At 39.0% G+C, this 24,267-nt stretch overlaps 1 protein-coding gene across 4 annotated transcripts in view; it reads right to left on the reverse strand.

Annotated features, from left to right (window-relative positions):
- ACACA (acetyl-CoA carboxylase alpha) overlaps positions 1–24,267 on the reverse strand; it is a 203,418-nt gene that overhangs the window by 71,698 nt on the left and 107,453 nt on the right. For all 4 annotated transcript variants that reach the window (XM_082373891.1, XM_082373890.1, XM_082373893.1 and 1 more), the window contains 15 exons: positions 23,686–23,895; positions 19,893–20,063; positions 18,733–18,894; positions 17,937–18,100; positions 14,231–14,381; positions 12,912–13,015; positions 11,053–11,134; positions 10,447–10,592; positions 8,918–9,068; positions 8,608–8,742; positions 8,105–8,251; positions 7,092–7,280; positions 6,449–6,549; positions 5,602–5,690; positions 912–1,036 (listed from right to left, as the gene is read on the reverse strand). In XM_082373891.1, the coding sequence (XP_082230017.1) occupies positions 912–1,036; positions 5,602–5,690; positions 6,449–6,549; positions 7,092–7,280; positions 8,105–8,251; positions 8,608–8,742; positions 8,918–9,068; positions 10,447–10,592; positions 11,053–11,134; positions 12,912–13,015; positions 14,231–14,381; positions 17,937–18,100; positions 18,733–18,894; positions 19,893–20,063; positions 23,686–23,895 (2,127 nt within the window). The remainder of the gene's footprint in view (positions 1–911; positions 1,037–5,601; positions 5,691–6,448; positions 6,550–7,091; positions 7,281–8,104; positions 8,252–8,607; positions 8,743–8,917; positions 9,069–10,446; positions 10,593–11,052; positions 11,135–12,911; positions 13,016–14,230; positions 14,382–17,936; positions 18,101–18,732; positions 18,895–19,892; positions 20,064–23,685; positions 23,896–24,267) is intronic.

Here is a 24,267-nt window from a genome sequence, read left to right on the forward strand (position 1 = left end):
TTTTTTTTCCTCCAAGAAGAAATGAGGGAATTAAGGTACCAAGAATGCCAATTCCACAAAGGGACAAGGAAGAAAAGCACAGGAGCAAAAAAAGGTACTATAGTCTCCAAAAAACACAAATATGCAGCAGCAAGGCAATTAATTGCTCGTGGGGTAGAGAGGCTCTAAGAATAGTCCTATTGTTCTCTGATTCCTAGAATTAACTCAACCAGAAAAACCGAGGAGTAGAGAACTTACAAATCATCTTTAAAAATCCTTAAGTCCACAAAAATTCTACCCACTGGTCACATGTACATCAGTCCTATTCACGTTTACTAGTCTCACCTCTCCTCCCCTCTTTCTACTAATTCTCGTATTACTAGGTTATGGGGACAAAAGCATGTATCTACTACCAATACAATAATCCAAGCTTAGATGTCCACGTAAATAAAACAGAAAGGGACCACAGAATATGAGGAATACATTTAAATTTCTTTGGTGGAGGAGGAACAGTACTACATTTCTAACAGTTGTTTTTTGTTATTCAGTTTTGGATGTGAGAGCATTCATGGAACAAACAAGCGTTATAACAGAAAAGTACAGTGGCTAGATAAGAATAAATTTTAAAGCTACTGTCACTAGTGACAAGAGGAATGAGGAAGCATGGGCCATCTCTAAGTAGAGCGAAGAGATGTGAGTTCCCATGTAAGATTATATGCACAATTGGCAGAACAGTCCTTTTCTGACTGGAGCAGGTTCCTTCAGGTCAAGGACAAAGACAGATAGGAGAAATTGTTAATCTACAACCCAAGCCCCACTCATCCCACAATCACAAAAGACAGGAGCTTCTCCTCTGACCACAGCCATCACAAGGAGAAATGCTTTTTTCATATCATCAACCATCCTTACAGGTTCTGAAAAATGGTACTCACAATAAGCATTGTGACCAGAAGATTCTTCTTGGTGACTTGAGCGTGAGAGAAGATGTAGTTCAGTACAGTGTTCATGTCACTCTTGTTCTCCTCCCGAAGGGCGAACACGCATTTGTCATAGTGACCTGCAAGCAGCAAAAAGAAGTGGTCCTCACCCATGTATGAATGTTCATGTTTACATGCTATTTGTTTTCTAATGTCTCTACTTAGAAAACTGATAAGAAGCGAGAAGAAATACCGTAAGAATTTTCTTAGATGGATTTGTATAGAATTGGCAGTGTTGTTTAGTAAAAGCAACCCTAGGCTAGGAGTCAGGCAATCTGGTATAAGACCTGGGCTCAAAGCCTAGCTCTGTTACCAATTTACTGTATGCTCCTGGGCAAATCACTTTACCTCTCTAAGCCTTATTTTCATTAAAAAAAATTTTGACAGATCGGGGAAGGGTGCATCTTACTGAGGGGCTGGGGATAAGCCCAGCCCCCTACCCTCTCTAAACTCTCTTATTTAGCTTCCTGGAATGATTTCCTTAGAAGAGAGGGTTCGGCTGCTTAAAAAGAAACATCAATACCATTAAACCCCAGCTAGAGATTCTGGTTCCATGTCTGACTCACTGAAAATGTTTCACCCTAACTAGGAGGAACAGTTTTAGCTCAAAAATAAAACACCAAACTTATCAATGTCCACAAGAAGGATGGCTGCTACCTCTGGAATCAACATTTTCCCCTGGAAGTCCATGAAGCAGCTAAGCAATGCCTAGGAACTCCAAATCCAAACTAAGGCATAGATCAGGGAGAACCTTGCATTAAGTCAAAAGGTCTGTAGGGAGAGTACAGTTATGTATATTTTCATTGGCCTTTCACAAGGCCACCAGGGGCAGGTTAGTTCTGCCTAGCAGAGCTATGTTTTGCAACAGAAGCATAAGCTTCGGGTATACTGTAGTGATATCTACCATGGGATACAAGTAATATTCAGTTCTTTAAAAACAGCTTACCTCAGAATTAAATTTCCAAGCAAAGGAGAATTAGTGTTTGAATAGTCTCAAGGGTCAGAATTTTATGAAAATAGTAAAGGATTATCACCTTACTTCAGCCTGCAGGTTAGGTTACAAACCAAAACAGTGGCATTCAAACTGCATTACCATGGATTCCTCAAATACTGAATACAATCAACCAAGGCAACTCTGCTTTTATCTATTTTAAATATTAGAGATTGACATAAGATTTCTTTTCAAAATAAAACTAAACATATTTGAAAAACAGTGGACTACAATATTTAGAGAGCTGCCAATATCATAAAAGACCCATTTAGAACAAAATGGAAGCTGTTTAAAAATTGGTTGTCCTATATAAATTCATATTTCTCCTGACCAAAACTTAGCTTTGAAGTGACAACAGAAATATATCTTGGTAACAGAAATTACTAGAACTGGAGGAAATAAAAAGAATATTTATCCAAGGAGAGGCAGTGGAGACACTAAGCAGAAAGAAAGCAATGATACCAAGTGCCTCTTTTTAAAAACTTTTTATTGTGAAGTATACACACAGAAGAAGAAATAAACACCCAAGTAACTACCATCTATCTTAACAGAACATTTTTAGTATCTTTGAAGGATCCAATGTGCTCCTCCTCAAAAACAACCACTAAGCTGAATTTTATGTTAATCATTCTTTTGCTCTTCTTTACATTTATCACAAATGTATACATAATTTCATTTTTCCTGTTTTCAACTTGATAACAATGGAATCATTGTGTATGGATCATTCTGTAACTTGTTTCTTTCCCTCACCATTATGTTTTTGAGATTCATCTTTTGTTCATGTGTGTACCTTGGTTCATCCGTTTTCACTGCTGTAGAGTAATCCATTGCAGGAATATACTAGAATTCAATTATCTACTCTACTTGTGTATATTTGGGTTGTTTCCAGTCTTTTTTGCTATTCATGAATAACACTGCCACAAACACTACTGTATATGTGTCCTTAATAAACACGTGTAAAAGTTTCTCTAGAGTATATCATCTAAAAGTGAAATTGCTAGGTTGAAGAGTATAAATAAGTTCAACTCCATTAGGTACTGACAAACTGTTTTCCAAAGTGGTTGTACCAATTTGCATTTCTGCTTACAGAAGTGGTGGAAGATGATGTGAAATTCAAATTTTTGCCAATCTTACTGTGATTTTGGTTCACATTTCTCTAATTAGTAATAAGACTGAACATCTTTTCATGAGTTTGTGGATTATTTATGCTTCCTCTCTGGTGAATTATCTTTTTATATCTTTTGCCCATTTTTCTATTAGGTTGTCTTTTACTTATTGATTCAAAGCAGTGCTCTGTAGATTACAGATACTAATCCTTTCTTAATTGTTATGATTTGTAAATATTTTCTTCCACATTGTGGCTTGTATTTTCAGTCTTTTTATGGTATCTTTTCACTAACAAAAGTTCTTAAGTGAGGTCAAATTACTTATCCTTTTCCTTTATAGTCTGTACTGGCTGGTCTTTTTTTTTTTTAAGTTACTAGTAATTTAAAAAAATACATTTATTTATTTATTTGGCTGCACCCCGTCTTAGTTGCGGCACATGGGATCTTCGTTACCGGCATGCAGGATCTTGGTTGCAGCACACGGGATCTAGTTCCCTGACCAGGGATGGAACCCGGGCCCCCTTCATTGGGAGTGCGGAGTCTTAGCCACTGGACCACCAGGGAAATCCCTGTACTTACTGGTCTTATATGACAAAATCTTCTCTGCCCTGAGGTCATAAGGATATTCTCCTAAAAATTTAGTAGCTTTGCCTCTTTAGTACATGTTTAAGTTTTCAATTCATCTGGAATTGATTTTTGTGTGTATCGTCTAGGTTAGGGATCTTTTTTTTTTTGACAAATGAATAATCCATTGTCCCAGCATCATTTATTGAAAAGTCTATCCTTTCCTCATGATTTACAATACCTGCTCTGCTGTAAAGTAAGTTTTCATATATGCTTGCATCTGCTTCTCGGTTAATAGAACCAGTGTTCCATTGTTCTATTAATCTGCCCCTACACCAATATCACAATCTCTTCATTAATATGGCTTTATATTAAAACTTGATATTTAACTGGACAAATACCTCCACAGTGTATTTCTTTGGAAGAATCTTAGTTACCTTTCCTTTCATGTAAATTATAGAATTAGCTTGACAAATTCCACAAAAATACACTAGTAAGATTTTTATCGGAATGTCAATGAATCTACAGATGAAGTCAGGGAGAAACAACACTTTGCAAATATATATTCCAATCTAAGGCCATGATATTTATTTAGATCTTCTTTATTATTTTTACTGATTATAATTTTCTCCAAAAGAGGCTGCACATTTTTTGTTAGACTTATTCCTTAGAATTTCATATTTTGTGCTGCTATTTTAAACGGAATATTTTTCTAAACTGCTCTTCTAAATGATTGTTCCACTATAAAATTTGAATTTTGTATATTGACTTTTGTACCCAGCAACTTTGTTAGATTTTAAATAATTCTAATAATAAATATGTGGATTTTTTAAGGCTTTCTAGGTAGACCTCATATCATATCTAATAGTGGCTGATTTGTTTCCTTACTCCTTTCTAATCCTCATACCTTTTCATTCTTTTTCTTGCCTTACTGCACTGGCTGGGATATCCAGTATGATGCTGAATAGCCGTAATGATAGTATGTGTCGTTGTCTTATTCCTAATCTTAAAGAGAATGCTTTCAACATCTTACCACTATGTATGATGCATCCTATAGATTTTTTTGTAGGAGAACTTTACATGATAAAAAGTTCCATCTCATTCTTAGTTGGCTAAGAATTTATCATGAATGCATATTAAATTTTGTCAGATACTTTTATCATCCATATCTTAAGATGATGGCCATGTTTTTTCCTGTTTTAGTCTATTACATGATAAATGACATTAATCGGTTTTTCAAATATTAATCAAGCTTGCACTAGTGGGATAAAGCCAACTTGGTTGTGATCTATTATTTCACACATTGCTGCATTTAGTTTGCAATATTTACTTGAGTATTTCTCCTTGTCATGAGTGGGAGAGTCATCCTTTAAGGATTGGAAAAGGGAGCAAGACTGATAAAAGAAAATATTAGGTAATCTTTCAAATTCTGTGGTGTTTCACTGCCATCTTGTGGCAGAAAGCAGTATCACCAGTATGTAGCTTTAAAATCTTAGCCAGGGTGTTTTAGTCAGAGACTTTGTACATCATTTAGTAAAGCTCTACAGAGAAAGCCAGGGATAAATTCCACCTAACTGATACACTGAAAAGCACTGGAAAATCTGAGCCTTTTTCAGAGGCCTGTGGTTCAATCCATGGATTAGCTGCTGAGAGGCAAGCTCTTCGGATAGGGTTTCTCAATTTCAGCCTGGTCGTGACTCAACCAGCTCTCACTGTACAAGGTCAAGAAGATGCCAATCTTCTGCTAGAAAAATTTTCCCAGCCCTCTCCCAGAAGCACACTGGATTCACAATCTCATCAAGCTGTTTTGTTGTTGTTCTTTCTTTGGCGCTAGTGAGATATAGAGGTTTAATTTTTAAGGGACTGGGGAAAGGAGGAAGAGTTTGTTAATGTCAAGTGTTAGTGACAGGATGGACTGGCTCAGCTGTTGCTCAGTCCTCGAGGGAAATGTTCCCAGATACAGAGTCCTCAGGAAGGAACTTACCGTTCTGGAATTGCGTCTCTACTCGCAGGTACTGCCGCAGCAGGTCCATCACCACAGCCTTCATGTGGCCTCGGATACCACTGCGGTACCTGGGCAAACAGAAAAAGTCCCCGCTGAAAATCCTGACAGGCTAACACTGTTAAATAACAGACTATTACATAATAAACCCAGAGCCCAGATTTACTAGACTTTCTCCTGAACTGCTTTCCTTCTAATATTAGGACAGGACAGGAGGCAGCCTAGAATCAACGAACCAGATCAATCTAAATTCAAGCCTAAAAGAAATATGGCTACAGACAAGATTTTTTTTTTCTTATAAAGGAAGCAAGAAAAAAAGAGAGCAAAACAAAACCAAATACCACTTGATAGCCCTACCTACCAACACCCTGGTTCAGTCCCCATTGCTAAGTTGAAACGATCACCACACCCTTGAAATGGTTAAGGGGTATCTGAAAAGTTTATGAATATCTTAAAGTTGAAAATGTCCTGTGAAGGTTCATTTAATCCAACAGTTGAGTCCATAAGCTAAGGAGAAAAAATGTCAAATGGGGCCCTATGCCAGAAGAAAAATTAGGAGTTTCATGGAAATTGCAAGGAAAAAGAAAACGATGAGATTTCTGTGCCTTAATAATTGACAGAAAGATGCAGAATAAAGTCATCAGAAACACTGAGTATGAGAGCTAGCTCACGATTCTAAGATATTTAGTAGATATAACATATTTTCTAAGATAGAGGTGCTTTCTAATTTCTCTAAGTCAAACCTGAAGTAAACCTCTTTGTGACTACTTAGAAGAAAGGAAGGTATGGGGATGTGCAGGTCTGGGAATCTGGATTTCCACGTAACTACCTCTGCACCAGCTGGACAATGCTCTGAGTGTTCATGAAGAAGACTTCCCGTTCAGATTTCCGGTTCAATGTAGCTGCATGGCTATCTAGGATGTTGGCAATCTAAAGTATAAGAAAGGGGAAAAAAATGAAGCCCAGCCCAGTAAAGGGACCCAATGCATTAGCCTGCATAGCATCAACACTAGGAAGCTTCTTAATTATTAACATGACAGTTTCTTTCACATGTTGAGAGTAGCTGCAAGTTACCTGGTATAGTTTAGGGGCTCATTCACGATAAATAAGAAAGCAAAGGGTAATAAGTATGCTGCTGAGATAGTAAGGAAGTCTCTGATGATAGAACTACAAATATCCGCCTACTTTAAATGCACAAAAATACTTCTAATTAAGGCACAGCCCCAAGAACAAAACTCTATGGGATACATGGCCAATATGCTTTCCTCTTAACCACAGATACTTTACATTTCACACACAGTACTTACCTTATTGAGCTTGTATCATGAAGCAGTTTTGTAAAGGGCACAATGTTTAAAACTTCAAAAGCACAACATCCAGACAGTAAGGAGGATCCAAACAGGAAGGAATCCTACAACATGAACTCTAGCATGGGCAGCCAGTAGAAAATGACAGTGTTGCTCTATAAATACCTGCTGGCTGGGAAACTGACAGAGGACTGATGTGATGTTGCTGGCATACTGAGCCATTTCCTTCTTGATAGACTTCTCTACATTGGGGGGGATACGACCAGAGACACTGGTCATGATATCTTGCAGTTCTAGGAGAGGCAAGGAGGGATCTCTGAGGGTCTTCATCAACCGTTCAACCCAGTCTTTTACCTGAGAAGAAGGAAACAATAAAATAGGAACCAGATAAAATTAACACAATCCCCCAAATAAAATAATATATCTGAATTCACTACCATATAGTACAGGTGTACCGTGCTTTATTGTGCGTTGCTTTATTGCACTTCGCAAATATTGCATTTTTTACAAATTTCAATTTGTAAAACCCTGTGTTGAGCACCATTTTTCCAACAGCATTTGCTCACTTCATGTCTCTGTGTCACATTTTGGTAATTCTTGCACTGTTTCAAACCCTCCACCAGCAAAAAGATTACAACTCAATGAAGGCTCAGATGATGGTTAGCATTTATTAGCAACAGAGCATTTTTTAATTTAGGCATGTATATTTTTTTAGACATAATGCTATTGCACACTTAATAGACTACAGTATAGTGTAAACATAACTTTTCTATGCACTGGGAAGCCAAAAAATTCATGTGACTTGCTTTCTTGTAATACATGCTTTATTGCGGTGGTCTGGAACCAAACCCACAATATCTCCGAGGTATGCCTGTACTTACTTTGAAATTGCAATATAAGCACCTAACATTGTCCTTATTCTCTGGTTTAAATCCCAATTAAATGCGAAGCCAATAACAGAAATAAGAAGCAGGATTTAAAGACTTCAAATCCCACTAATGGTGGGAGAGTTAATGGTGGGAGAGCTAATGGTGGGAGAGTTTCGGATCAAACAGCTTTCTTTTTCTCCCTCTTAAAAAAAAAATCCTTACATGACTTTTAAACTATCTTAGAGAACAGGTACCCTATTATGTATACGCCTTCCCCCACACCACCTCCCCAAGAAAAGTGATTCATACCCTGCTGCTAAAGAAAGGATCTGGAAGGCAGTATCCATTCATCACGTTGACCAAATTATCCAGGACATAGTGGAATACTCGATGGAGCTTCTCGCCTCTGAGTGCTGTGCTCTGGATCCGTGGCAGACTGCCTGTGTGAAGCTCAGCCTGTCAATCCCAATGAGAGATCAAGTCATCCACTACCTTCTATTCAGGGTACAAACACACCACTGCAACTTAGATTCATCATGCAAAATCAAGACTCCCCTTCACCATACCCAGCTACAAGGAGAGAAGTCAACGGAGGAAACATCATAAGGAAAATCACGGAATCTTAGTATCATAATAACTCTTACAAATTCTAGTTCCATAATACCAAAGGCACACATACAAGCCATAAGATCAGGCTAAAAAGCTTAAGGAAAAACTGGAAAACCAAGGACTGAACTCACTTGCCTTTCCAAACTACTGTTACCATGTAATCAGCTCTTGGAGAGCAATATTAAAAGTATCTTCCTACTCACCTGCTGGACCTTGCTGGGGTTGTCCAGCTGCATTTTGGCTATTACACAGCCCGGGTCAAGAGCTGCTCCAGGCCGCTTGACATAATGGATACAGCCAGACTCTGCAGCTGTTAAAGTCATTACCATCTTCATGACCTACAGTGAAAAATAAAATCTCTTAGGACCTAGCTTTAGGGATTAATGACAGCTACTGACACTTCCCCTTTCTATTTTCTACTTCCTTTCTGTTACTCTTGAGTCCTAGTCAATCCCAGCCAACTCTTGTCCCACCTTCCCTCCCATGGCCCAGAAGCCCAATCACCACCCTGACCTCGATCTCAGCATAGCACTGGCCAGCGAACACATGGCCTCCATCCTCCACAATGTACTGGATTAACTTCCCAGCAGAAGGTGAGCGCAACACCGAAGGGTCATTTTCCTTCTCAAACACACAGGTTTTGTTGCCAATCGTGATGCGATACCTAGGAGATAAGTGGGAGTATGTAAGTCAATAAAGCACCTCAAGTTGTAAAAGATAATGGTGGGATAATGTCAATCTTAAAAAAAAACCTGAAAACTTCATTCTACACACACACAGCATTTATTGGATCCTTTTTTTTTAAAAAAAATTTATTTGTTTATTTATTTGGTTGCGCTGGGTCTTAGTTGCAGCTCACGGGCTCCTATAGTTGCAGCTCGCTGGCTCCTCAGTTGCGGCATGCATGTGGGATCTAGTTCCCTGACCAGGGATCCAACCCGGGCCCCCTGCATTGGGAGCGTGGAGTCTTAACCACTATGCCACCAGGGAAGTCCCTTGCATCTTTGTTTACAATGCCAAATAACCCAAATTTCCTTCAGTAAGGGTCAGATTAAATAAATTATGATACATCCATATAATGGAATAATATACGACCATTAAAAAGAATAGGTACCTCCATCAAGGAAAAAATAAAATGAAGGTGATGCTGATGTAATAGCTACCATTTTTTGAACTCTTACTATATCACAGACAATGTTCTACAACCTTTCCATGTGTTAATTCAGTTAATTACCACAGCCACACTGCATGATTGGTGTTGAACAGTATAAAATATGTTAAAGGAAAAAATAAGGTACAGAACTAAATGTTATTTTTATTTGTGAATATATTTAAAAGAAAAACAGTATGTACCTATATGTAACTTGTATATACATATAAAATTTCTGCAAAAACATATGAGACTGTTAACAGTGGTAGCATATAAAAAGGGGAATCTATTTTTCATTGTCTGCCCGCACAGGAGTGGCAGAGGGACAATTTTTTTTAATTCATTCATTCATTCATTCGTTCATTCGTTCATTTATTTATTTATGGCTGCATTGGGTCTTCGTTGTTGAGCGCGGGCTTTCTCTAGTTGCGGCGAGTGGCAGCTGCTCTTTGTTGTGGTATGCGGTCTTCTCATTGCCGGGGCTTCTCTTCTTGTGGAGCATGGGCTTTAGGCATGCAGGCTTCAGTAGTTGTAGCATGCGGGGTTCAGTAGTTGTGGCTCGCAGGTTCTAGAGCGCAGGCTTAGTAGTTGTGGCACACGGACTTAGTTGCTCCGCAGCATGTGGGATCTTCCAGGACCAGGGCTCGAACCTGTGTCCCCTGCATTGGCAGGCGGATTCTTAACCACTGAGCCACCAGGGAAGCCCAGAGACAATGTTTTTAATTATAAATACTTCTTAATACTCTTGAAATTTTTGTTAAGTGCACGTACTATTTTTTTTTTAATTAGAATAGAATCCACAAAAACACCTTGAAAAATCCCAAGAGTTAGTGACTACTGAGAGAAAAGATTGATACAATGACCAGCAAATGGACCTTAAACAGCCACTCACCTATCCACCTCCTCCTTCATGTATGTGGTATAACTGCTGCCATCATAGGACAAGAGCAGTCCTCCGTCACTCAGCCGATGCACATCTACTTCCACACACGAGCCATTCATGATCACCACGTAGGAGTTCGGGGACTGTCGAGTCACCTGTAGGAAATGAGAACCCGAAGAGACAAGTCAGTGTGTCCCTTCCAGGGGGAGTCCCAGACAAAATTTCGGTATCTCAGAGATCTAGGTAAGAAAGCTCTGCCAAAGAGGAAGAAAATTCATGGCACTGGTGCTCTGAACACTAGTGTCTGTGGGCATGGCTCAGCCTTGCTGCAAGCAAAGAGGGGGGACCTTAGATGCATCTCCCTGCTCTGGTTGCTCTCTGTCTCCTTTATCTCTTGGCTGCATATGTGAAATTAAGCAACAGCTAAAACATTTTCAGAGAATCATAAAATACTGCTTTGACACAAGGCTACTGACACTAATAATGATTATAATTTCACTAACACCCAGCCCTGCAGTAAACCAAACTTTCCCCCCATCTCTTGACCTAAAGGAAGCAAGTTGACAAAGAGAGAGGCAAAAAGTACAACGTTGGCTTCAGTGGGGTTCAGCATACCTTCAGTACATACTTGACTCCCTCATAGATAAGTTCAACATCTACTGTATTCAGAAGTGTATGAGCAGAAAGGACTTGACCCCTGAAAGAACAACAATGTGAGAGACACTTCTAGAAAGTTCTAAAAGTTTACAAGGGAATCTCAAAGGTTATCAGTTATAGCATTTCCTGGAATATTAAGACTGAAAACAACCTAAAGGACCATCAGTAAGGGACTGATATATAAATTACAAAAAAGCCATATAATGGAATATTATGCAGCCATTAAAAAAGAAAGATGAAGCCCTTTATGCACTAACATGAAATACCCTCTAAAATACACTGTTAAATGAAAAAAGCAAGTGAAATTGTGTAGGACAGCTTCAGAGTATGCTACCACTTGTGTTTAAAAAAAAATAGGTGGTAGGAAGAAACAAATATTACATATATATGCTTATATAACTTACCATATGTCTGAAAGATTACAGAAAAAAACTGGTAACGTGGGTTGACTACAGGGAGGGAAACTGGGTGGCCAGGGAACAGAGGTAAGAAGGAGACCTTTCACTACATACCTTTTTGTGCCTTTTGAATTTTAAACCATGTGAATATATTACCTGTTCTTAAAAATAAATAAAATTAAAACGTAAAAAAGGAGAAAAGCTCCAGTGCAATCAACCCTCATCTACCCCTATCAACTGAATTTTATTTGGGGTCTTAAAAAAAAAAGGCAGTAGGCCATGGCTGGGTGGAGGGAGAAAGGGAAGGACATTGCCAAGGAAGGAAAGAAACACTATCAAGAAAGACTTTGATAATAGTTAAAGGAGGGAGTAAAAATGCAAGTGAGGCAAGTTGTTAATAATGGGTGAATCTGGACAAAGAATACATAGAAGTTGTTTGTATTATTTATGCAATTCTTCTATAAGTCTGAAATTATTTCAAAACACAAGTTTTAAAAATAAATTTAAAGTAACGTTAAAAAGGTAAGGGGAGCTCGTAGAGGAGAGATTACGTGTGACATATCTGTACACCAGTAGGGAAACCATTTAACTAGGTTAGAGATTGCATGTTGAAGAATAGAAATGAGTATGGCTCAAGTGGTAAAAAGGTGCCATAGTATATAGGGAGTTGGAAGTCACTCTGAGGGATTTAGATCTGATACAGAAGGGAAATGTGATGAAGGTTTTAGCGCATAAGTGTAACACAGTGAAAGATTTTCATGGTAAGACTTGAACAACTGAAATCTCAGTTCAATTTTTAAAATTTTGTTTCTTTCCTTCCTTTCAGATACCTCAAAATGGAGCTGATGTAAGTCTAACAACACAGAAAGAATTAAAGTGCCTGTGATTAAAGTGCTATAAAGTGATTAGCCTTGTGGACAATTCCGCCAGGGACTCAAAGGCAGAGCTCAGTCTTCAGAACCAGTGTTGGAAATGAGTTTAGCCCCACACATACTTGAAAGACTCATGAGGTCATCTTGAATATCAGCCTCAATTATTAATTCCTGAAATTTTACAGGTCATATATGAAATATTCAGGGTTCCTTGCTAGAGTAAAACACCAGATTTTCATCACCAGGGCTTGGAGAGATTTGATGCTTGTACAGAACAGAATGTTTACTTCAGCTGGACTCCAGTTTTTAAAAAGCAACTTATTCTAACTGTGGTATAAACCAATTTCTAGAATCTGCCCTTAGAGCCCCAAAATCATTTGCCATAAACTCCTACATCCCTTCTCTCCCCTGCCTCCATGGTCAGTGAATAACAAGTAGCACTCACAAGCTGCCAGGAACAGAGAGAAGAATAAATGGGCCTCTGAACTTCAGTCCTGTACTCAGGACCACTAGTTAGCTTGCACAGACTATGAGAAGCAAAGCCTACCTCTCTAAGGAGTGAAGGAAGTTGGAGATGCTATTCCGCAGGCTCACATCTGCCACGTGGAGAGCCCCACACACAACTCCCAACATGGTGTCAGGTCGCTCTGCCTGAAAAGACAGAAAAGAGGGCAGATCAAAAGCAGGGTCAGTTGGCACCATGGCCCCTCAATTTAAATCAGGCTCAAATGTGCTGTGAAGAATCAGCTACCATTGAGAGTCTCCATCCTTATTGTCCAACTGATTTTTTTTTTAACATTTACTCTTTTTTTTTAAAGTATTTTTAAAAATTTTTATTTATTTTATTTATTGATTTTTGGCTGCATTGGGTCTTCATTGCTGCACGTGGGCTTTCTCTAGTTGAGGTGAGCAGAGGCTACTCTTCATTGTGGTGCACGGGCTTCTCATTGTGGTGGCTTCTCTTGTTGCAGAGCACGGGCTCTAGGCATGTAGGCTTCAGTAGTTGAGGTACGCAGGCTCAGTAGTTGTGGTGCGCAGGCTCAGTAGTTGTGGCTCGCGGGCCCTAGAGTGCAGGCTCAGTAGTTGTGGTACACGGGCTTAGTTGCTCCGCGGCATGTAAGATCTTCCTGGATCAGGGCTCGAACCCGTGTCCCCTGCATTGGCAGGCGGATTCTTAACCACTGTGCTAGCAGCCCCCAACTGATTTTTGAGACAAAAACACATTTACTTTTAGAATCTGAATAGAGGCCTCATTTGAATAGAGATGAAAAACACCTTTCCCTCCACCCTCCCTAAGATTTCCACTGAGCCAATCAAAGAGTAGCTCAAAAACAAGCTTTTGTCACAAATAAACTTAAAAAGGTGCAAAGATTTGGCTACTGATAATCTCAAAGAAAAATGGTGTGGAACCAAAATTTGGACCTCCAGCTAATTTACATGAATCTAACAATTTTACACAAAATCTTGAGTAATTTACATTAGCCCAGCAATTCAGGAACAAAGGGTAACTTCTGTTGATTAAAATGAGGCCCCTCTCATCAGTGCTTGGTAGATAGATATAAAAGTTGGTAACTCTGAACCAGATTTAACATCAAGTGAGGAAAGAGCAAGTATTTCAATCCCTGCGTGCCTCTCTTCAAATATACCCTTGGAAGTAATACTACAACCTATAAAGTGACTGTGTAACACAGGCACAAGAACTCTTACAGTGCTAAAATCACACTGACGCCTAGATTTTTCCACATAGACCGAGAACGATTTAGATTAGAATCAAATAAATTTTATCTAGCAGCATGGACTGATCACACCACAAGCCTATAAAAACCCAATCCCAGAAGCTGTTTGTGTAAGTGCAGAAATACACACCTGTACTTTTTCTGCTATCAGTCTGTCCAGCCAGCCAGTGTCAATTCTATTCATCTGAAAGCTTTCAGTCTCCAACAATTTGATCAGGTATTCAACTGTAGTTCGAAAGTCGCCCCGGATAGATAGTTCCTTCAAAGCTACCACCATGTTTCTGGGAGAAGGATAGAAGCAGCTCTGTTTCAGCAACAAATGTTTTAGTGTTTTTCAATCATTTTCAAGAATCGTTTCATTCCTTTAGAGTTTCAGGAGGCGGAGGAGAGAGACAGACAGTTCCAAGAACAAATGAGGGTGCAGATATATATGTGCTCATTCCAGATAGAATTTTCAAGAAGTCAGCAAACTTACGAGTCTGACTAATATTACCATAAGAGCATCAGCAGATCACATATATTTCATTATACAGAATACAGAATAAATTATCTGCAAACCACCCAGTTTTCACTGTTCCCATCATTCCATTCATTTATTGCTGGCTAACTAGAATTAGGGCATAATTCTCCCCTCCTTACACCTTTTTTATTTTATTTAGGTAAAGTTTACATTTAATAAAATATACTTAAGTATACTGTTCAGTGAATTTTTACAAACACTAATACCTTAATTTAAAGGTTTCCATACAATGGAGGTAACTGGCTGGGGAAAGTCAGGTATTAGCCTGACATTGCGTGTGGCAGTGGTGTTTTTTTTAAGCTGCATTTTAGCCATCTGTGGAATGACTTGCTCATTACTTTGATTACTTTCCAATTAACTGTTAAATGATCTAACTTTAACAAAATTTCAAATACTGTGGGGTTTTTCCCTGTATATTTCTGCCCAGTGTTATGCTGAACAGGGCAGGTCCTTACTTCAACAAATATTTATTATGCATCTCACAGACTCAAGACACATACTAGACTCCTAAGGGAGAGAGAATGTGGAGACAATAATCACTTTAAAAATATATGACATAATATCATAAATACCAGTAGAGAGATATAAGCAAAGTGTGGAGCAGTTCTAAGAGGGGAGAAAAATCCACCTCCCTATGGTTTCATAAAGAATGTGAGATCTGACACAGAAAACAAACTTATGGTTACCATAAGGGGAAAGGGAGGGGGGAGGGATAAATTAGGAACATAAGATTAAGTGATACAAACTACTATACATAAAATAGATAAGTAACACGTTTTTACTGAATAGCATGGGGAACTATATTCAATATCTTGTAATTACCTATAATGGAAAATAATCTAAAAAAAATATATGTATAACTGAATCACTTTGTTGTACACCTGAACTAATACAATATTGTAAATCAACTATTCTTCAATTCAAAAAAAGAAAAAGAATGTGGGATCTGAAATGGGATAAAAGTTAAGCTGGGATTATGACTGTGACAGAAATATTCTTCGAAGTGGTCCAGGAGTTCTCAGCCTAGAACATTATTTGTTTCCCACCTCCATCCTCCTCTCTATGCCCTATCTCAGCCTGGCTTATTCCTATACATATTTCAGATATCAATCTAGATGTCACTTCCTTTTGCGAAACCTTCCCTGACCCTTTCTGGACTGAGTTAGCTGACTCAGTTCTACGCTCCTATAACACCCTAATGTAATCCCACTATCAGAAATAGCACTTCCTACATTGTGCTCAATCGCTTATTTGCCTCTCTTACTCTGGATCATAAAGTTCCATGAGGGCACAGACCCTATCTTGATCCTCATTTTATTGTCAGAGTCATTAGATATTCAGTAAATATTTGTTGAATGGAGTGAATGAATGGATGGACAGAGGGAGTAGCAAGAACAAAGGGAAAAAGGAAATAAATTAGGGGTTGTGTTCAGGGAATGTTATGATTGAAGCAGAGGGTATGAGGACAGGAATGAGGGGCAAGTCCATTCATTCAACAAACATCTACTGAATGCTTACTATGTTCAGGGGAGACAGCAGCAACAAGACAGACACGGTCTTGTTCTCACGGTATTTAGATTACAGTCTGCGGGAAATATGGGTTGGGGCTAATCTGGAGAAGAATACGAACACCAAGCAGAAGAATATAGACCTAATATAACGAAGAAAGAAGAAACAAACTCTGAGCTGAAGAATGAACTTTAGCATGGTGTTAAGAAGCAAGTTTAGGGACTTCCCTGGCTGTCCAGTGGTTAAGACTCTGCGATTCCACTACAGGGGGGTGTGGGTTCGATCTCTGGTCGGGGGACTAAGATCACGCATGTCACAAAGCGCGGCCAAAAAAAGGGCAAGCTTATTCTAGAGACCATAATTTTCATATGCTAAACATTAACCTGGTAGCTTTACACTGTAGAGAAATGTACAGAGCAGGTCAGAAAGTAAGGAGGAAGGCTTTTGGAGCAGGTCATAAGACATGTCCTGTAGAGAATGCTCAGTGGCGTGCCAATCAGGACTGGAAACCTAAATACCAATAGCGGCCACTCTGGGGATGTAAGTGAGTGAGGCAGACTGGATGGGAGCTGTGTGAACTAGAGAGTTCGTGTTTCTTCTAAAAGAAGCAGTCACACAAAGCTTCAGTTAACTTTTGCCAAGTGGAATATAAAACCAACCATCATCCCATTTTTTTAAGAGAAGACAGAAATCCATGTATTTATTTCAATCTCCCAATTTTTAAATATTGGCGATTTAAAAACACTAACACTCTACAAGACAATCAAAACACATCTGTGGCTGTGACTAGTTGGAAAGCCACCAATTTGTAAGCTCTAGTGTAAACCTTCTTCACTTTGGCAAAGCAGGATAGGACTGTGAAAGAAAAATAAAAGGCAACTTTTATACCAGATGGTTTTTCTGGTAGCATTGCTTTAATTCTGAAAACTCCACTTATAGTTTTGAATAAGTGGGAAGAATTGTAGAGGACAAAATAGAGAAAAATTGAGATTTCCCAACTTCTAAACACATTATTAAAAACCAACATTATTAATAAATACTTACTGATTACACAATCTATGTGTGCAGTTTAAAGGTAAAAGGAATAGTATTAAATGCTTGGTTCAAGTAAATAGACAATTAAAAAATAGAACTAGATCAATTTTGGATAGATCTTCTAAAATATCTAACCTGTCAAAATTACCTCCTAGAGCCCTACTTTTCAGGCAAGCAAAACTGCTATTAAATCTTTAATGTTTACGCTCAATAGAATATTAACTAATACTTATGATATACCAGTTATATTATACGCTGTGTGCATATTTCATAGCTCACTGAGGTCTCTCATATAAGCAATGTGGACGGTCCCCTTATGCCCTTTTCACGTATAAGCAGTTTCATTTTATTATTTTAAATGGCTACGGGACATTTACAGCTATACCTTTATTTTGATGACAAATAACAGGTCTTATCTCTGACATATGTCAAGTTCTTGGACAAGAATCTACCTCCACCTCCTAATAACAACACCATTTCTATAGAAAAATATGATATCTTTAAAGCAATCAATTTTATAAGTTTATTAGAAACATTGAAAGCAAAAATACTTGAAAAGGCTCAGGGCAACAGACAGAAAAACATCTGCCAAACACTGAATAAATTTAATACAACATGAATGTAAGTACAGTCAAAGATATATTTCTTCAAGAAGGTTATTCATATTAGTACTTTTATAGCAATACATGATTCCCATTCCCATGCTCACACCTTCATTGAAGATTAGCACAAGTTTATTCTCTGAAATGCAATCAAATGCTATTATACTCACGAAATTGCTTCCTCTCGGTTTTCTCCCCAGGAAAAGCAGTGACCGAACTGAGAATCAGCAAATTCATGAAGTCCCCCTGCAGCAGCAACACTGAAATAGCCCCAAACGTTCTTATTGCTGCGGAAATTCAGTTCCTGAACTGTTCCTGAGCTGGGCTTAAAACCCTGTCAGAAGATTCACAGATATAGAGAACAAACAAGTGGTTAACAAGAGGGAGAGGGAAGGAAGGAAAGGAAATATAGGGGTAGAGGATTAAGAAGTACAAACCACTATATATAAAATAAATAAACTACAGGAGTATTGTACAGCACAGGGGCTACAGTCAGTAAATGGAGTATATTGAATCACTATGCTGTACACCTGAAACTAATGTAATATTGTAAATTAACTACATGCAATACATTTTTTAAATAAAAAAAAAAAACAAACAAAACCCTGTTAGAGAATGAAGAATACGAGATGATATTATATTTCCAAGGAAGAGAACGTTCATATACTCATTGTTCAGGTTCTGTGTAATCACACACATACAAAAGCAGAAATGATACACAAAAATCATAGAGGCTTGCGAGCCAATGTCCAGTGCTACGGACCCACTGAGGACTCTATAGTGACTAAATAGGTCTAAATGACCAATGGAACAGTGATTACTTATTTGTCTGCTCTGATGAAGCCTCTATGAATTTCCCTCTCCAGAGGAAGTCCCAAGATATTTCAGATATGCCCTCAGATAGCATCTTAATATTAAAAGTTCACAGAGGAAAAAAAAGTGTAAACCTTTTAAGTGATGGGTTACCTCATCTGGATTTTCACTAGTGATCCGAGCAGCAATAACATGGCCCCTTGGGCAAGGAACATGAGCAGAATTTTCAAAATCAATGGGAGCATCACCCCAGGGAGATACCCCATACATCATACGGATATCCTTGATTCTGTACAAAGGGATCCCCATGGCAATCTGAAAAGTAATAAAACACACATCACTCATTTTTCACAGTTACTTGCCTTAAAATGTGGAAGCTATCAGATTTCTCATTCCAGTAGCCACCACCTAAAACACCCTATTTTTATAGCCTGCATCCTACATCACTGAATAGGTGACTCTAAGTTACTTGAAACAAAACACACGTAAGTTGTTAAATACTCCCCACTCCTTAAAAAGTCCCCAAATCCCTAATGCAATAGACATGAGCTTCCCTCTAATTGTCATTTCCCCATCAAGGGATCAGAATGAAAATATCCAAGGGAAGAGTCAGTGTCAGTGGCTCTCCAAGTTCAGACAGCTAAAAAGTCCTAACTATGTCATAATTACTTCATAATTATCGCCACAAACCACTGGAGAAAGTATATAGATCTTTATTTACTGGGTTCCTTAATAGGGACCACTGGGGACCAGAAGGGGTTACCAACGTGGGCAAAGAATATGTTATTTACAAATAATATCAAACTTCATCATGAACTATTACTGCTTCCCATAGCATTTGTTTCCTGGGCTGAATGGAGAAAATAATATTGACAGCCAGCACTTTAAACATTATAAAAATAAATGTGTGCTGCCACACTCTTGCCATGAATAACCTCAGCCACCACTCTAAGGTGGAATTGCTTCAATTTAGAACACTAGGAAAAAGGAGTAGAGGACAATTACGATGTTTGTAAGGCTTCCTATAATTTAAACAACTGAGTAAAGCATATTATTTGTGAAGTTTCTTTCTGATATACGACATTTTATATCAGATGTGTCTGGCTAAAAAATAATAATATTCCTAGATTTGTACCATATCAGGAAAACCAACCCACACATCCCAAGCCATAGAGTGCAAGAGATGAACATTACACGAGACTCAGATAAGAGGCATTTTCTCTTATCAGACGGTGGTTGAACCAGTTTTGCAGGCATCTCTGACACTTCAAACTTCTGTAAGCAACTCTCTGATCAAGAGCAGGGTGACTCACCTGGAGCTGTGCCGCAGGGAGGTTGACATCGGCCACCATCTCTGTACAAGGATGCTCCACCTGTAGCCGAGGGTTCAGTTCCAGAAAGTAGAAGCTGCCATCCTGGCTATAGAGGTATTCCACAGTCCCAGCACTCACATAACCAACCATTTTGGCAAGTTTCACCGCACACTCAAAGAAGAAAGATAAGGCAACATAAGTATGTCACCTTGTCCAGCTGATGGGCTACTACTTATCTATAGCTTCTCCCTCTCAAAGAGCCAGTGTTTATAAAGGCTTTTAGCCATGTGAGAGTGAATTTCACCCTCTCTGATTATTGCACAAGATTCCTTCCTGCAAAGGGAAGACAAACTCAGCTCAAAGGTGGGTGAAGACAGTGGTTTTCACTTGGGGTCATAGGCAACCCCACCCTATCAGGCATAAGCACACAAAAGCAAAATAAAACACCATGGGAGATTCTGCATTGTATCCTTGTTCCTAGTATTTCTAGTATTCTTCCTAGAATACGAGAAATTCTTCCTAGAAACATGGCTGTCCAGCTAGAGACTAGATTTTCCACCCTCTCTTAAAGCAAGTGACTAAGTTTTAACCAATGCAACGTCAGCATTGGTGAGTGATATGCATAATCCCTGAACCATGTTTTGAAAAGGAATTGCTTGTCCTCTATTCCTGGCTTTTCCCCTTCTATGGGCTAGAACATGGTCATGACAGTGCAAGCCCATTTCACCATGCAGATGAGAACATACTAAGAATGACAAAACAAAACAGAAAGAACCTGAATCCCAAGATGGTCTCATGGAGCAGAATGGTCCTACTGGTCCTGGAGAGATCACCTCAGATTATGATTGAAAGGAAAAATAAACTTCTATCCTATTGCGTGGTTGTATTTTTTTGGATCTCTTTATTACAATAGCTTAACCTGTACCCTAATCAATACAGAAACTATTAAATTCAGGTAGGATGCTGATATTTAAAAAAATTAAAGCATGTGATGCTGACTTAACAACAGGGTAGCAGCTCTCAAGGAAACAGATACTGCAGACCGGAAAACTGGTGGCCTCCTTGTTGGGCATAAGAAAACATTTGGTAAACTGTCTCCTACAATAACTTGGAATGCGGACAAAACACCAGCTAAGCCCTAAGAAAAGTGGTTAGAAGAAGTCAGAATGTGAAAAAAACCAAATGCCTTTGTATCCCCAAACCGGAAGATTAGATTCTCACCCTGAAGCAACCCAGTGCCAAAGATCAAGTCAAGGGGGTGCTTTAGTATCAGCTGGCCTCAAGGTAGTCAGTACTGAATTGAGGAGAGAAAGAGGGCTGAACATAGAAGGAAGTAAATAAAGAGGAAAAGTTACTATGTCCAGAAATCTTGAGTGTGGTTACTCCTACCTGAAGCTGACTAGAAGCAAAGAGTCCAGAAACTTACTAAGTTTTGAAGGAACTGTATTTCTAAACAAACCACAAATCTGGCTTTCAAAACCCATGATTGATAATCACAGTCATCTTTGTGGCCCCAACCCTGCACCAGCAGGAAGTGAGCGGTAAAAGCTCTGCCAAAGAAGGCATGGTCTCCAAAGCTCAGTCACAGAGGACGGTGAACAAGGAAGAACTTCCCAGAGAAAAAGGCCTTAACGGTGCCTTGAGGGATGACGGGCAAAGAATTTACTTCCAGAGAGCAGAACCAGGGGCAGCCAGAGGGCTACTTGAGGTATTACTCCACCACATGACAGGAAATCACCACAATTCCTACCTACAAGAATTTGATAACTGCTATGGACCAGTGATTATTGCCTATTTTTCATTCTTCTTTTTTCCAAATGGGAGTTATCCTGTTCCTACTCCACCACTGTATATGGTGAAAGGAGGAAGCACAAGGGGTAGGTAACTTGTATTCTAGGTCACTGGCCCATACAAAGCCACATGTACATATAACAGAGAGGACTGTACATTACCTAGAGAGTTGGACTTTGGGCTGAATATAGTAACTAGGTGGGACTTTGGGCTGTCTTCTTTGGGGAAAGGCTAAGAATGTTCCAAGAGTGACAAAAAGGGTGTGAAAGGATAATGGGTAGCCAGAGGAGCAGACACAGATTGTTAAATGCCCTCCAGTAATTTTTCATTGCGTCATCCATTTAGTAATAGAATCTCCTGAATTTCAGCTGAGCATATGGCCACCCAGCTAGTGACTACAATTCCTAACATCCCTTGCAGCTAGGTGTGATTGTGTAACTGAATTTTGTCCAGTGAAAAGTGAGCAGAAGTAATATGTGTGACTTCTGGCTCATATTTTTATATGCTTGCCTTCCAAGTCCTCTTTTTCCCCCTCCCACAGGCTACAGTGTGAACATATTCTTGCGAGCTAGCTTTAATCATAAGGTAATGACACCCTAGGACAAGGGTTGGCAAATTTTTTCAGTAAAGGCCAGATAATAATTATTTTCAGCTGTGTGGGCCATATAGTCTCTGTCACAACTACTCAACTTTGTCACTGCAGTGATAAGGCAGCCATAGATAATACATAAATTAGCATGCCCTGTTCCAATAAAATTTTATTCACAGGGACTCCCCTGGTGGCGCAGTTGTTGAGAATCCGCCTGCCAATGCTGGGGACATGGGTTCGATCCCCGGTCCAGGAAGATCCCACATGCCACGGAGCAACTGAGCCCGAGCGCCACAACTACTGAGCCTGCGCTCTAGAGCCTGCAAGTCACAACTACTGAGCCCACGTGCTGCAACTACTGAAGCCCACACGCCTAGAGCCCGTGCTCCACAACAGGAGAGGCCATTGCAATGAGAAGCCCGCGCACCGCGACGAAGAGCAGCCCCCACTCGATACAACTAGAGAAAGCCCACATGCAGCAATGAAGACCCAACACAGCCAAAAGTAAAATAAATAAATAAATAAATATTTTAAAAAAAAATTTTTTTATTTACAAAAACAGGTGGCAGGTTGGATTTGGCCTGCTAGTTGTAGTTTGCTGACTCCCCTCCTAGTAATAGCAAAGCAGTAAACTGGGGTCCCTGGCACCAGCTCATCTCTGAGCTATGATGAGAGAGAGAAATAGAACTTGCACCTTGTTTAAGCCACTGTATTTTGGAGGCCTCTTTATTACAGTAGTTAAAGAATCAATCTTAATACACACACACAAACACACACACACATGTAGAAATTAAACTTAAAATACAGACGACCATATATTCAGCTTCTTTGGAATCAGGGAGAAAAAAGATGGAAAACATATCTCCAATAAGATGAAGATTGAGTCAAGGTTCCAGAAAAGACCATGTTCAGACTCCTAAACTACAACTATTTCCAAGGGACCCTGTAAAACTGCTGAGAGATTATTTTCCATACAAAAATATAGACTACGTAAATTTTAAAGATACTTAGAGGAACTTTTAAGAGACAATGGACTTGAACAAATTCATCTGAAGACTAAAGGATAATCAATCTAGAAAATGCAACTACCTGCTTATCATGAGCTTGTTAAAGAACCAGACAATAAGATTAAAAAATCCCAAAACATTTCTCTTCATTATCCCTACTCAAAATAGTACACTGATTTCTTGTCAAAAGCGTTAACTAATTTAGAGTTTGAAGTGTTCACTGGTATCTCTACTAGAGGGAGAAGAGCAGAATTTTTATTTTATTTTTCCTCTAGGAAAAGGATATAATCTTATCAGTTATCCAGAACCACCTCTTGAAATTCCACTATTCTCAGATGGGCATATGAATTAAATGAGTAGTAGTTCTGCGTAAGAAAACAAAAATTAGAGCTTTTCATATACATACCTGTTCCATATGCTCAAATACTGCTGGAGTAGCAGTAGCGGCAGGTGCCTCTTCAATAATCTTCTGATGCCTGCGCTGTACAGAGCAATCACGACCAAACAAAGAGATAGCGTTGCCATACTGATCTGCTAAGATCTGCACCTCCAGATGACGAGATTGTTTGGCTAGTCTCATCACAAAGATAGGAGATCCAGGGACTTCAGCTTGAACCTATATTAGAAAAGGAAATAGAACAAATTCTTAAGCAGTAAGCACTTTTTCTATCTTGATAAGCTCCTTCCATTTCAACAGGCAGATGCCTAGAAGTGTCAGGGACCATGTTAATCATTAGAAATACAAAAATAAATAAAATATAGTTCATGCCCTCATCCTTCTTAAAGACACTGCATTCTTAGTTATATAACGAATATTAATTGATAAATACAAAAATGTATGAACATCCAGTGTGTTACAAGGGCAAAGAACAAATATTTTGAAAACACACACACACAAATTCCACAAAAGGGCAAAATACTGCCATCAATTCCAAACAACCAAATGCACAACTTGTTCTAGACTAGATACTTTCCTGGTTCACGTTAC

This window comes from Balaenoptera borealis (assembly GCF_965194805.1).
Source record: "Balaenoptera borealis genome assembly, chromosome: 20".
NCBI lineage: Eukaryota > Metazoa > Chordata > Mammalia > Artiodactyla > Balaenopteridae > Balaenoptera > Balaenoptera borealis.